Raw genomic sequence first — 14820 nt, forward strand, 5'->3', positions numbered from 1 at the left:
GGACAGCTGACCAGGGACTCCTGTAGGACAGATGGGCATTTCCAAGTGCGCTGCTTTTCTTTAAAGAATGTTCTGTGGCGGTTGACATGACTAGTCTACAAAATATCGAGTATATAAAATTGTTACTAACCAGTGTGCAAAATCTTATCAAAACCAGACATTTAATTGAAAATTCAGAAAATTTAATGTGACTTTGACAAATACTTCTGTACAATGTTTTGTTTCTCATGGTGAAAATCAGAAATGATGTCTGACACATCAGTGGTTTGTTGGAAGCGTAGACGTTTTTTGTTTCCTTGTCGTAGGTCTTCCAGAAACTCTGCTTTGAGCGTGTTAAGTTCTTCTGCCAGAAGCTTCATGCTGGAAGGAGGAACTTGCTCGTCTGAAATGAAACCATACATTTAAACTATCTGTGCATATTAAATCAGTCCAGAAAGAATGGAATTGATAACATCAGACAGACCGAATTCCGTGACTAACAGTTGAGTTGGCCTACGATATTCATAAAAGGGCGTGTGAGTGAGTCACGTGGTCACAATTCGAAGGATTTAACTTGCACTGACATATGAGAGCAAGAGCCACAATGGCTGGATTACTCTCTTACTGAAAGCAGAAACAGAAAATGATGATTTGATTTTGAAACTGATCAACACCTAGAGCATGTTACATTGAATGTGAATGATTGGAAGTTCTGTATCTGCTCTATTTAGCAGAGCAGCCGTTGGCCACAGGCCATACAACGGACCCATCTAAACCGTACAATTCTTTATATTCACAAGCGTGTGTCTTGTCAGTTTTAGAGTAGTTTTTTTTTTTTTTAAGATTTATTTTATTTCAAAGTCAGATACACAGAGAGGAGGAGAGACAGAGATCTTCCGTCCGTTGATTCACTCCCCAAGTGAGCGCAATGGCCGGTGCTATGTCGATCCGAAGCCAGGATCCAGGAACTTCCTCCAGGTCTCCCACACGGGTGCGGGGTCCTAAGGCATTGGGCCGTCCTCAACTGCTTTCCCAGGCCACAAGCAGGGAGCTGGATGGGAAGTGGAGCTGCCAGATTAAAACCAGCGCCCATATGGGATCCCGGCACGTTTAAGGCGAGGACTTTAGCTGCTAGGCCATGTCGCCGTGCCCAGTTTTAGAGTATTTTTTATCATCTCCAAAACTAACCCTTCATGTATCACCTTGCTCCTGGCCCTCTGTCCCCACCACTGACCCCCAGGCGCCATCATCTCTGGTCCCGGCTCTCTGGCGGACACCACACATGGCTGAGGTGTGGTCTTCTGTGACTGGCCTCAGGTGTCACATTTTCTCAGTTTTCCATGTGGCAGCACACAACAGTGTCACTTTAGAGACAGACAATACCACTCTGTGTGTTAGGGACACGTTTTGTCTCTTTTTGGCTTTTATGAAGAATGCTGCTGTAAACGCTGTGCACAAAGTTTCTGTATGAGGGCTTTTCCATTTTTCTTGGACCTGTGTGATTACCGGCTATTCGTGCTCCTGTGTCTTCCCTAAGGAACTGTATTGAGGTCCTTTAACCATTTTTATTTCTGAATTTATTTAATTATTTAGGAGATAGAACTCCATCAGCTGGTTTACTCTCCAAATGCCCACAGTGGGCAGGGCTGGGTCACGCTAAACAGGAGCTAGGCACAAGACTCCAGTGTGGCTGGCAAGGATGCAGCCACTGGAGCCATCACTGCCGCCTCCTAAGGTCTACATTCACAGCAAGCTGAAGGTGGGAATGGAGTCAGAACTTGAACTCAGGAACTCCAGTTGGGGTTCAGGCATCCCAAATGCTGTGTTAACAATAGGCCAAATGCCTGCCTTGTTTGCCCATATTAAAAAGGGGTTGGGACTAGTGCAATGGCCCAATTGGTTAATCTTCCACCTCCAAGTGCCACATCCTATGGGCCAGAGTTCATGTCTCATCTGCTCCACTTCCCATCCAGCTCCCTGCTTGTGGCCTGGGAAAGCAGTAGAGGACGGCCCAAAGCCTTGGGACCCTGTACCCACATTAGAGACCCAGAGGCGGCCTTGGGACCCTGCACTCGGGTGGGAGACCTGGAGGAGGCTCCTGGCTCCCAACCTCAGATCAGCTCAGCTCTGGCTGTTGCCATTTGGGAAGTGAACCAGCAGATGGAAGATTTTCCGTCTCTCTTCTAAATATGCCTTTCCAATTAAAGTATTTTTAACAGGTGGGTTGTGTTTATCACTGTTATGAATTTTCATATACTTTTGGAAACAAGTTCCTTTGAGACATGTTCACAAATCCTTTTTCCCGCGTGGGTTGTATTGTTACTCTTGATGGCAGGGAGGAACTCCAAGTTTAGTTTTATGTAACACAGACCTGGAATCTGCCCTGTCCTCTAAAGTGTGGACTTTTTAAATGAGTCAGAAACGAATCCAGAAGCTTTGGCATAACTCTTCCTTTCCTCCCTTCGTTTTATAGGCAGAATGGTAAAATGTCAAGAACCTTACAAGAATCTAACCTTTCTTGTTAATTACCGTGCCCTTTCTGTTCCAGTCCTGTTTTTCAAACTAGGTTGTAACCCATTAGTGAGTGGCCAGCAGTGTTATCTGCGACACAGGGCGGCAGTAGAGTTCACTATCACGTGACGTGTCTCATGACACTTGAGTTTGTGCTGTGAGTTATAAACAATTGCAATATAAAACCAACTAAGGGGTCATGTTACAAATCAAGTTTGAGGGGCCTGCATCATGGCACAGCCAGTAAGGTTGCTACCTGAGATGCTGGCACCATATGTGGGCACTGGTTCCTGTCTTGACTGCTCCACTTCTGGTCCAGCTTGCTGCTAACGGCCTGGGAAGAACAGTAACAGGGGTCAAGGTTTGGGCTGCTGCCGTCCATGTGAGAGAAGCAGATGAACGGACTCTGGCCTGTTCCTGACCATAGCTGGAGAGCGAGCCAGCAGGTGTAAGAGTCCCTCCCACTGTCTCCTCTAACTGCCTTTCAAAGTAAACAAATAAATCTTTTAAAAAAAAAGTCAGAAACACAATTTTAGTAGCACAGAATTGCTGTTCCAGTGGCCTGAGCTCTTTGCTAATCTTCCCCCTCAGGTTTATTGGCAAACCAGAGTTATTGAGAACGGAAGAGACAGATGTTCCATTGGCAGTTCACGCCCCAAATGACTGCAACGGTTGAGGCTGGGCTAGACCAAAGCCAGGAGCCTGGAACTCCATCTGTGGGTGCAGGGACCCAAAGACTTCAGCATTTTGGATCAGAGGTGGAACAGCTGGGGCAGGAAGTAGAACACACACTGGGATGGCTGTGCTGCAGGCAGCTGTTAACCCATGGTGCCACGTACCAGCCCTGCCTAAGCTTTTGTAAAGGTAGAAATGGACTGACGTGAGAGGCAGTGAAGGAAAGCAGACTAGAATCAGACTTGACCCTGAATCCCAGGCTGCCCAAACACACGGCAGCCGTCCTGCCTCCGTCAAGCCCCGTTTGTACTGTTACACCTTCCAGGTGGAATCGTTTACACTTAAAGCACTAAAGAAATGCTAGCAGCAGCATTTTTTATACAGCAGAATTCAAGGTTCAAAACCTACAGGAATTGTTTATAAAACTAGTCACAGCACACCTCAGCTGGTACATGCGTTCCAATGCACAGTATGTCGACCCCGTCCAAACGCTGCTAACCTCACTCGCCCTCTCTTCTCGCCTTGTGCTTCACGGCTGCTTTTCTGTTCCAGGCCACCACACACAGCGTCCCTTCTGCGCTCCTGCGCTTGGCCCATGCCCTCCCTGAAGCAATCTTGCTCATAGCTTTCACTTCACACCTTTGTTCAAAGGTCGCCAGGATGCCTTCCTGATCATGTTTCTGAAATAAGTCAGGGGCAGGGCCAGGATGCAGCGGGCTAATCCTCTGCCTGTGGTGCTGGCATCCCATACAGGCCCCAGGTTGAGTCTTGGCTATTCCATTCCAGCTCCCTGCTAATGGCCTGGGAAAGCAGCAGAGACTGGCCCAAGTGCTTGGGCCCTGCACCTGTGTGGGAGACGCAGACAGGGCTCCTGGCTCCCAGGTCTGAACCAGGCCTGCTCCTGCTATTGTGACTGCTGGGGAGTAAGTATCTGTAACTGAAAAAAAAAAAAAGGAAGAAAGAGAAATCCTTCCACTACTCCATGCTGCCTTACTCAACATATATACACAGGATACAAACACGACGTTAAAGTCCTACTCTGTCTCCTCACGAGAATGTGCTCTTGCTTCAGCATCTGTAATATGGGCAAGCGTGGAGTAGGTACTGAGGAAACATTACTGGATGGACAGATGAAAGGTTGAACATCGAGTTCCAAGGGCTGGATTTTATATTTTTATATATTTAGCCAACTGAATATGCTGCTGAGGCCCCTGCCAAAACAGCAAGTGCCAGCCCATGGGTCCTTGGTCCCCACAGGTGCCGGCCCAAGGGTCCTTGGTCCCCGCAGGTGCTGGCACAAGGGCTGCAGGTGCCGGCCCCAGGGCTCAGGTCCCCACAGGTGCCCGCCCAAGGGTCCTTGGTCCCTGCCATCCCCATGAGAGTCCCGGATAGAGTTCCAGGTCATTGGCTCTGGCCTGGCCTGACCCTGGCTGTTGCAGCCATTTGAGGAATGAACCAGTGGACAGAAATTTCTATGTCCCTCACTTCCTGTCACTCTGCCTTTCAAACAAATAAAATTGATCTTAAAATAAAAATTCTCGTAAAGTACTTGTGTGCCAAAGAAAGCACCAATGCATCAGATCACATCAAGGACACGGCAGGAACTACTCCACGCACCTTTCGCTTCCTTCATTATCTCAGAGACAACTCTCCGTAGTGTCTGGTCAGCTTTGTGAAGGATGTTGGCCGAACAAATAATCCTGTCTGCTTCCTGTGAAAGACAGACGCTGTTGGAACAGTGATACAGTAGGGTGGCTCGGGTTTGGAGGTGCCGAGCTGAGCCCACCAAGGCAGGGCATGCTGTGGGAAAGCCAGGCGCTAGCTGCGAGTGTGGCAGCTCCTGTAAACTGCCCGGTCCTTGTCCATTTCACGCTGCCATCACCAGCCCGAGCACACTGCCCCTAGGCAAGGCGGCGAATGTCACCAGAATGGCCCTTGACCCAGCCGCTCGGGTCACCAGAATGGCCCTTGACCCAGCCGCTGGGGTCACCAGAATGGCCCTTGGCCCAGCCGCTCGGGTCACCAGAATGGCCCTTGACCCAGCCGCTCGGGTCACCAGAATGGCCCATGACCCAGCCGCTCGGGTCACCAGAATGGCCCTTGACCCAGCCCTTCTCGGGATAAGCTGCCCCTTCGCGTCTGCCCGAAGCCTCCACCGTCACTCACCTTCTGCGCCACGTTTTCCTCAGTGTGTTTCACTGGATGCTCCATCGCAGTCAGCAGCAAGTCCGTCACTTCCGGGCTGCAGAGAAAGTGGCATAAGAATACAGGTAGCCCGGTATCAGGCTTGCCGGAGCGCCATGGACTACCCACAGAGCTCTGTGCAGTGGGTCCGACTGCTTCACTGCTCGCCTGCAGGCTTGAGCTGGGGACAGGACCAGGAGGGGGTGGAGCTTGAACCTGGGGAAGTAGTCTTCCAACCACGGCATGGGGGCTGAAGGCCCCGGGACAAGTAGCGTCCCATGCCTGAATGATTGCTGCTTAGGAAGCTCCATGATGAACCCTCAGGGCTTTGGGTACATGAATCAACCCTAAAGATTCCCAATGATGTAAATCTCCCCCGATGGACCTCTACCTAATTTGGTCTCAACCCATGTGTTTTTAAAATTGTATAACCAAATATATTTTCAAAACCTTTTACTACTCAGAATTTGGGCGGGAGAGCAAAGAAACCTTCCATCTCCTGTGAACGTGTGAGGAAGCCGTGTAGTGTAACCTCTCAGACACATAACAGGTAACTTGTAGACAACAGATTCAAGACAACAATAGACAACAGTAAAACTACAAAGACATACAGGGGGAATCAAGAGCGACCCTGACAACCTATTAACAGGAGGTCATGTGCACAGAGCAGTGGGGGACCACAGAGTGGAGCAGGGGGACAGGAGGAGGCTTGTATCCCAAACCTGGAGACCCCCGGATCCCCACCAAGGGCTATCAGTACGGGCGCCACGGACCACATCCCAACTGCCAAAGAGACCACAGGGGACTGGAATGCCTTCGGAGGCCGAGAACTCAGAGGACACCCCCCCAACCCCCGCCTTTGGACCTACCACACGGGATGGAAGAAGCTGAATCCTTCATCAAAGGATCCAAGGCCATCGGAACAACAACCAGGAAACCTGAGCGGTCTTCAGAAACAGAACAGTAAACTCCCTTCAGGACTAGGGAGAGGAGCTATCTCTGGTTCTTTCTTAGCTCCAACTTCGGATCCCCACCCTCTCTGCAATGACCATGAGAGACGCTCCAGAGCCCCCCCCCCCCAACACACACACACACTCACAAATTGGAAAGGATAGGCAGAGAACAACAAGGAAGGCTTGGTCAGCATGGACTCACACACATCTTACTAGGTAGGACACGGGGATTAAGTACTCCTCACCAAGGTATGGAAGATTTCTCTGCACACCCTTCCTAAAACTGTTTCGCACCTCAATTGTTGAAATGTCATTGAAATAGTCACAGGAAGTTGTTAAGACCATGCATCCAATTTTGACAAATTGGTTGCTCAATACTTTGTCAATTTATCCCTTAACGTTATATCATTGCTGATGTTATGTTGGGGCTCTTAATTGACCGGGATTCTACTCTGTTGGCTCTGCCTTCGGCCCGGGGAGGGTCTCCCCAAGAAGCCACTGAACTTGACCGGACAATGAGATGCTGGACTCTATGCTTGGTGTATGCTTGCAATGAAGGAATCTCAACTAAACCTGAACTGTGGCTGCGCAACAGGGGGAGGAACCCACCATGGGGGGAGGGTTGGGAGAGGGGTGGGGGGAATCCCAGTGCCTATATTGAACTGTGTCACATAAAACAATAAAAAAAAAAAAATACAAGCAGTTCTCATGAGATGCCTCTGTATGTGAAGGACTTGCACTTAGATGCTAACGGAAGTTCAGACGAGTAAAGCTGCTCTAACCCAGAATTATTTAAGAAAAGGAATCTTCCACTTCCAGTCCCAAAGCAGAAACCTCCACTTGGCCCCAACTCGCAGCTAATGCGCCAGGGAAGGCAGCAGGCGGCCCAAGCGCTGGAGCCTCCACTCAGAGGAGACGCAGGTGGAGGTAGGCGCCCGGCTTTGGCCTGGCCCAGCCCCGCTACTGCAGCCATGTGGGGAGGAATCTCTTCTCTGTAACTCTGTCCTTCAAATCAACAAATAAATCTTAAACAAAAACAGTGAGCCCAGGGCCTGGAGTGAGATAGTACTGGGTCCAAATTTCACCGACACTAACAACCAGGGTCATGTTACTTACTACCTGGGTCTTAGTTATCCGGTCTATAAAATGGGCATCATGCGCTCTACCCTCAAAGAGTGGTTCTAAGAAGTGTCAAGACCATCGGGTCATCATTCAGCCTCCAGCATGGGCCCCTGGCTGTCCCGCGGCCCATTCACGGCCGTGCTGGGCCTGCTCTGAGCGCCAGCTGACCAGGTTCTAAAGACCTCAAGCAAAACTGCAGGGGGTGGTAAGGGGAAGGACAAGCTTGAGGCTCTCGCAGCAGCAGTGGAAACCTTACGCTGCTCTCGCAGGACACGGAACCACCTGTTAGACTCCAGAAGGAGCAGCAGGGAGCTGGTATGTTCCAGGGATCACGACAAGCTAAAACCGGAATCTCCCTGGAGCCACTTCCCGCACAGCACCGGAAACGGCCAACCAAATCCAATTTGAATGTTGGGGTGTTTTGTGTTTTCCTTTTTGCTTTGTTTTTACTGTTTCTTTTATTGTTTGATTCTTTTCCAAAGACTGTCTGCTGGCAGGGCTGGGCCAGGATGCAGCCAGTAGCTCGGAGCTTCTCCCAGAAGATACACTGAAAATTTAACTTTTAATATAGTTAGTCAAGAGGCAGAGGGCGCTCCCATCTGCCCACTCCTCACATGCCCACAACAGCCAGGGCTGGGCGCTCCAGCCAGGCTGTCCACATGAGCACAGGGACCCAGGCACTGGGCCATCTGCTGCCAGGTTGGAAGTGGCCCAGCCATGTAAGTGCTCATAGAGGATGCCAGCGTGGCAGGTGGAGGTTGACCCAGCTGGGCACCATGTGGCCTCCTAGTAGGCCCGTTTTATAGAAGGTAGGGAAACTCTCTTGGGAACTAAATGTTCTGAAAGACAAGTTTTAACAACTGGCCTTTGAAAAACTGCTCTTCCCCCATGGACAGCAGGCAGGCACGTGAGGAATTGTGGACTGTAGAACTGCAACGCGCAGCTCAGTGGCCGCGAGCACAGAATGGACAGACATCGGCAAAGGAGTGGGTCTCTGGCCTGGTGTTGCAGAGGCCAGCCCCACTGCTTTTGTTTCATGTTGGACCACGTGGGTTCAGTGCCAGGCTCCAGCTTCCCACAGATGCAGCTCCTGGCAGGCAGCAGGGGGCTGAGCCCTGTCACCCACATGCAGCTCCCAGCAGCACTCATCGCACCGAAGGCCCACGGACTCCCCACACTGACCTCTGGAGGACACCCGCGAGATACCTGCTCCCAGCTGGGACGCCAGGGGCCCAGGGACCTGCCTTCCTTCTCCACCCACAGGGTGCCACCGCCGCTGGGAGTGTAAACCAAGCTAAGGAGAAGGCGTTCAGCAGGGTGCCCGTCCCGGGGTTGGGACAGCGAAGGGGTCAGCGGGTACCTTGCCTCGGGGGAACAGGCAGGACCCTGGATTGTGAGGCTGTGGCGTTCCCAGGAGTTCTTCTCAGGGTTGGGCCTTTCTATCCTGCTTGCCATCAGGCGGATGGTCTCGGTCGGCAGTGCCAGCGGTCGCAGGCCATTCCTCTGCAAGCACGTCTCGAGGGGACAGTCTAAAAAGAGCTGGCAAAAGCCCAAGGAATCTGCAAACAGTTGAAAACCACACAATCAGCCACGTGATGCTCCGCAGAATGAACAGCTAAGCACAAACGCAGACTCCGTTTGCAATCCCGAGCATCGGGTACCCCAAAGGAATGCGGTCCCTATAAACCTTCCGCTGGAGAGCCCAGGGATGCTGACAATGCGAATCACTGCCTCCATGGCTTAGAAAAACGGAAAGTTGGAATTACATTTCCGAGCCAGCTGGTAGACTTCGTATCTCATACTTGGATAATAGAAGTTGTCATCTAGCAGCAAGAGCAAAGGTCGAGAGGCCGCCGTTTTGGTTAACGGGTAGCCGGCCCGGGGCTCCGGGGCTGCGGGCTGGACGAGGTCCTGGGCGTGCAGGCAGGCTGTGAAGTCGGTCCACACGGCCTCGGTGCTGCCGGGCGGGGCGGACATCCTGCAGCCGTTGGATACGGCCGCCAGGAAGCACTCCAGGTACTTGAGCAGCTCGTGCCGCAGCAGCTTCCATCGGGATGGCTACAAAAGAACCAAGAACCCAGAATCGCCATCACACCAGGCCACGGCCAAGAGGAGGGTGGTGGTCACTGGGCTCTACCCTGTCCCATCCCACTGCCCTCGGAGCCCTGGGTCGCTGGTCCCGCAAGCCTCCAAGCCGCTGTGCTCCGGTCCCCCGTCCCCTCGGCCTGCAGGACTCCTGGGCGGCCTCCTCGGGGTCCCCCCACCAGGCCTAGTCCACTACGCAGTGCACACTCGCCATCAGCCAGGCCACCCCAGCCTGTGCACTAGCAGAAGTGGCCCCGCCCCTGCAACCCAGCCCCACCTGCCCCAGGCCCTGCTCCTGTGACCCGCCCATCTGCCCCGGGCCCCGCCCCGTCTGCCCCGGGCCCCGCCCATGCGCACTGCTCCATCGGCCCAGGCCCCGCCCCCGCGACTCCGCCCCCAGCAAGGCCCCGCCCCATCTGCTCCAGGCCCCGCCCCTGCGACTCCGCCCCGCCCGCCCCAGGCCCCGCCCCATACGCACCACTCCATCTGCCCCAGGCCCCGCCCCCTGGTAATCCCGCCCGCCAGCCCCAGGCCCCGCCCTCCCCAGGCCCCGCCCCGCACGCACCGCTCCGTCTCCAGCCAGGATCGTGTCCGGGAGGACGTCGTCATAGGAGAGGACGCCCACGGCCCAGCCGCGCTCCCGCCGCAGCCGCTGGCCGAGGGCGCGCGCCAAGGTCGATTTGCCGGCCGCGGGCAGCCCGCAGAGGACGCAGACGCCTCGCTGCGGCCGCCCCTCGCTGCCGGCTCCCTGCGCGGCCGTCTTCATGCCGGGAGGAGACGGCGCACGGCCGCCGGCGCTGACGGCAGGACCGGGCAGGCTCCGCGCACGCGCAGCCCTGGCCGGCCGCCCCGCGGCGCCGCCTGGCGGTGGCGGAGGGAACAGGACGCGCGCCAGGGTGAGCCCGGGTCCGGCAGTGTCCCAGGCCGGGATGGCCGCGTGCGGTCACCCCTCCTGCAGCGCACAGTTCCGTTCCAAGCAGAGCGTTTGACCGTTTTCTTCCAGAGGCCTTTGGGAAGGGACAGATGCAACAGGGTTTGTGGTGGGCCGAGAGGGAGGCGTGAAGGGCCTGGCTTCCTCGGGTGCCTCGTTTCATAGCATCCTGTCCCTGCTGTCCCTGCTGCCCCTGGACGAGGACCTCCGCCGCCCCCTTATGCGTCTGCCACGCGGGTGCAGGGGCCCAGGCGCGGGCCACCCTCTGCTGCCGTCCCAGGCCGTTAGCAGGGAGCTGGGCTAGAAGTGGAGCGGCCAGGAATTGAACCTGTTCCCGTATCGGATGCCGGCACTACAGACAGTGGCGTGGTGGGATGCGCCACAACGCTGGCCGCTCTTATTTTTTTCCATTTTTTTAATTACATGTTTAACAGTCTTTACATAGTTAATTAGGGCAAAAAGGTTCAAGGGCAATAGGAAAGTGGTTAAGACTATTTCCACTTTGTTTTTTTCTTTCATGTATCTGAGGTAAAGGGGGATATTGAGCGAGAAGCCCCACCCAGTTTCCCACCCACCTCTGATCCCCAATGTGAGGGATGCTTCGAGGGTCTTGCTCAAGTCGTTTTGATAGTTCAGCAGTTATGAATTATTGCCAATCGCCATTCCAAGCACGATGAGGTCGCTGAGGAATCCACTGATTGACATAGTCCATCTTAGAGTCTCCGTTTGCCCTGTTTTTTGTTGCCAACATGTAGCTGAGGTGGTTGATGGTTGACTGACTTATTCTGTCTTCTGTCTTTTCATGTTTAGGGTTCTGAATCCAGCAGTTTGATTGGGGAGATCCCCAAAGAAACTTTGTCTGAGGTGATCCCAGACCAGATTCTTGTGTGCACTTGCAAGTACAGGGCCCGGCACAGCCCATCTCCCCAATCAGCTGGTGGTTGCAATCGCTTGGTCAGTTCTGTTTCCAGCCCTGTTTTTTACAAGAACCAGTGGGTGGTACAGTCCAGCCTGACTCTGCCCACCACACGCTCGGCCCTCACACAAACCAGTGGGAGCTGCAGCCTAGTCGGAGCAACCCCCACCAACCCCCTCCAGGCCCGCCCCTAGCCTGGTTCCAGTGCTTGCCAGTATGTACAGCAGACTGGTCCAGTCTGTCCCACATCCCATTCAGCTCTCCTACATGTCAGTGGGCGTTGAAGCCTGGTTCAACCCAACCAGCCCCACTCTCCAGCCCACACACATGCTGGTGGTGTCCTGTCTAGCCACCCCTGCCCTGTCCTGGTTTTTGTGCCCTCCAGTGGGAGTGGTAACATAGAGAGAAGTGCCCTCTGTTTCCCTTCTAGGCTACTCCCATTCCTGGATTTTACTCTCTCCAGGTGGTTCTGCAGTTTAACTTGACAGAATTAGCCCCCAGTGCCAGCTTCTGCCAGCTGATGCTGCGGCTAAGCCCAAACAACCCTCACCCACTCTAATTTATGCTTACACCAGTAGGAATAGTCAGCCCAGCCTGGCTTTTCCCTGATCTAGGCCACATGAGGCCCACAGGTGTTGTAGCCCTCCTTAGTCTGGACTGCTCCCATCCCAGCTCACGCTCTCCAGTGGGAGTAGCAGTCCAGCAGGGGAGCCCCCCACGTTCTCCCTGTCAGCTCCGCCCCCTCCCTTCCTGGTTCTCATGTGTGCTGTTGGGCACTGCGGTCACATCCGGGACAGGCAACCTCACCTTGGCATTCCGTAATGTGCACTGGTTTTTGTCGCAACCGAACCTGGCTCGATCCACACTCTGTTCCGGTGTTCAGATTTGCGAGTGGGTAATGTGAACTGGTTCAGCCTGGTCTGCCCCCAACCCATGCCAAATGTATGCCAGTGGGAAACTATATGGCCCGTTCTGGGCTGTTTCCTATCTGCTTCTTGTGCTTACCTGCAGGGACTGTATCCTGCCAGAGGAGTTGCCCAGGCTCCTCCATCAGAACCTCTCCCAATGCCAGATTTTGCACATACTGGTGGGTCCATGAGCCAGCCTTACTCAGTTCACTCCTGTCCTAGAAGAAACAGTGGCCTTTCCTGACTAGTCTTCAACCCAATCTGGTTCTTACTGTTGGATGTTTCAGCCCAGCCATGGCTCATCCATACCCACATACAGCTCATACATGGCTCAGTATGGGCTGAGACCTAGCCTAGTCCATCCCACATCTACCCTGGTTGGTGCCTAGCCTATCTAGGTATACCCAGCCCCAGTCCACATTTGTGCCAAGGGATATTGCAGCCATATCCAGATCAGAACACAGCCCCCATTCCAGCCCCTGCGCTCCTTGGTGGGGATCTAAACCCAGCTAGGGTGTTCCCTTAGCTCCCCAACCAGACCTGTTCCCAGCCATTGATTGCGCACATGCCAGTGGTTGCTCTGACTCAGTTTGGCTCAGCCCCTCACCTGTCCTGACCCCTGCCCTAGATGCTGTGGTCCCTGGCTCATGCAGACCAGTAGGTGCAAGAGCCTAGCTCGGCATGACCTGTGCTGCCTCCTGGCACTAGTTTCGCTTGTGGGGTAAGGTCTGCTCAGTCCTGCCCGGTACACTCCGTTCCATTACCAATTGACACATTAGCCAGCTGTTGGAGCTACTTTGCCCAGCTTGTCTGACCGCCAGGTCTGGACCACGTGTTCACCAGTAAGAGCTGTGAGCAGCCAGGGGAGTTTCCCAAGTTCCTCCACTTGACCCACTCCCAGGCCCACGTCTTGTACATGCCAGTGGGTTTCAGGCCAGTGTCCGGCATCGTTGGCCTCTCTTTTTTAATCTAAAGGTTTGGGGTCAGAAGACTGAGCGGGAAGTACACGGCTCTCCCTCATCCACTCCCCACCATGTACTGCCCACCACACCTTCCCAGCTACTTGCTACCCAGCCAGCATGGTACCATGCTTGTGGCACTCAGAGCCCATGGCTGACCCGGGAGCTCCGCCTTGGGGTTGTTCAGTCCGAAGGTTTTCACAGCGTTCACTGTGAGCATCCAATGGATTACCTGCATGGCCCTTAAAAGCCATTGCCTACACAGCCCTTGGCCAACCTGACATCACTTTCTCTTCAGTCTCTGTATCATATAATTTGGATCATACAGCCCTTTAGATTTTTTAAATTTTATTTTCATTGAAAAGGAGGATTTATAGAGAGAAGGAAAGACAAAAATCTTCCTTCCACTGGTTCACTCCCCACATGTCCACAATGGCCGGAGCTGAGCTGATCTGAAACCTTAAATTTTAGTTTTGATGATGTTTACATAGTTGATCAGGGTGGGAAGGGCCGAGGATCAGGGGGAAGTGGGCGAGACCATTGTTTTCACATTTGCTTCCTGTACGGGGGGCGGGTGGAGACGCCACACTGAGCCTCCCAGCCATTTGGAGAGCATTTTCTGCGGTTCTGGTCAGGTGGTCTTGATTGTTCTGAGATGCTGCTGCTGGGATGAGGAAATCCTTCCACGGTCAGCTGGCTGACACAGTCCACCTCCAAGTCTCCCTTTGCGCAGAAATTTGCTGTCAGGCTTTGCTGGAGCAGTTCATCAGTTTGTTCTGCCCTCCCTTCTCTGCAAACCAGTGGGTGCTGCAGTCTGGCCCAGCCCTGCCACCACACGTTCAGCCTTCATGTACACCAGGAGGAGCTTCAGCCCACTCAGAGCAACCCCCAGTACCCCCACTGGACCAGCCCCAGCTGGTTCCTGTGCCTGCCAGCAAGTTCAGTGGACTGCTTCAGTCTATCCCACATCCCACTCAGATCTTGCACGCATCATTGAGCATTGAAGCCTAACTCAATCCAACTTACTCCGCCCTCCAGCCCACACTCATGCCAGCGGGTGCCACTGCCTGTCCAACCAGGCCCACCCCGTCATGGTTCTCATGCTCACCAATGGAAGTTGCAGCAAATCAGAGGTGCCCACAGCCTCCCCACAGGACCCAGTCCCTACCCCAGATCTTGCACTGTCCAGGTGATTCTGCATTCTAGCTAGACAAGACTTACCCCCAGACCCCAGCACCTGCCAGCTGCTGCGACAAAGCCCAACCCTCCTGCTAGTGGATACAGTCAGTTAGCCCAGCCCGGCTCTCCCCCTAATGCAGTTCATATGTGACAGGTGATGTAGACCTGTGGGCCTGCTCTGCCCCCGCTCCTGCCCCCATCCCAGCTCTCATGCCCACATCTCCCCTGCTGGGCTTGTACACCTCCTCACGCTGGCGGTGTGCAGCCCAGTCTGGCATGGCCCATCTTCCCTTGGCATTTGCCGGCACATGCTGTTTTCCCCCATACCAGCTCATGTTAGCAAGAGCTGCCACCCAACCCGACACAGTCAGCCCTCAGCCAAAGACCATTCTTTACTGCTTTCTCAAGCCGCAAGCAA

The 14820-nt window shown here is 53.9% G+C and overlaps 1 protein-coding gene across 2 annotated transcripts; it reads right to left on the bottom strand.

Moving 5' to 3' along the window:
• Positions 1-160: 160 nt before the first annotated feature.
• On the bottom strand, positions 161-10281 carry PSTK (phosphoseryl-tRNA kinase). 2 transcript variants are annotated; one of them, XM_040991980.1, is made up of 7 exons: positions 10075-10281; positions 9589-9597; positions 9191-9482; positions 8785-8983; positions 5332-5407; positions 4783-4876; positions 161-382 (listed from the first exon to the last, which is right to left on the bottom strand). In XM_040991980.1, the coding sequence occupies exons 1-7, from the start codon at positions 10273-10275 to the stop codon at positions 183-185; spliced, it is 1071 nt and encodes a 356-aa protein (XP_040847914.1). In that variant the 5' UTR covers positions 10276-10281; the 3' UTR covers positions 161-182. The 2 variants fall into 2 exon arrangements, with proteins under 2 accessions (XP_040847914.1, XP_040847913.1); XM_040991979.1 differs by lacking the exon at positions 9589-9597.
• Between the last annotated feature and the right edge of the window lie 4539 nt (positions 10282-14820).

Source organism: Ochotona curzoniae, unplaced genomic scaffold (assembly GCF_017591425.1).
Source record: "Ochotona curzoniae isolate NIBS_2020 unplaced genomic scaffold, NIBS_Ocur_1.0 contig_66, whole genome shotgun sequence".
In the NCBI taxonomy this organism is placed as follows: Eukaryota; Metazoa; Chordata; class Mammalia; order Lagomorpha; family Ochotonidae; genus Ochotona; species Ochotona curzoniae.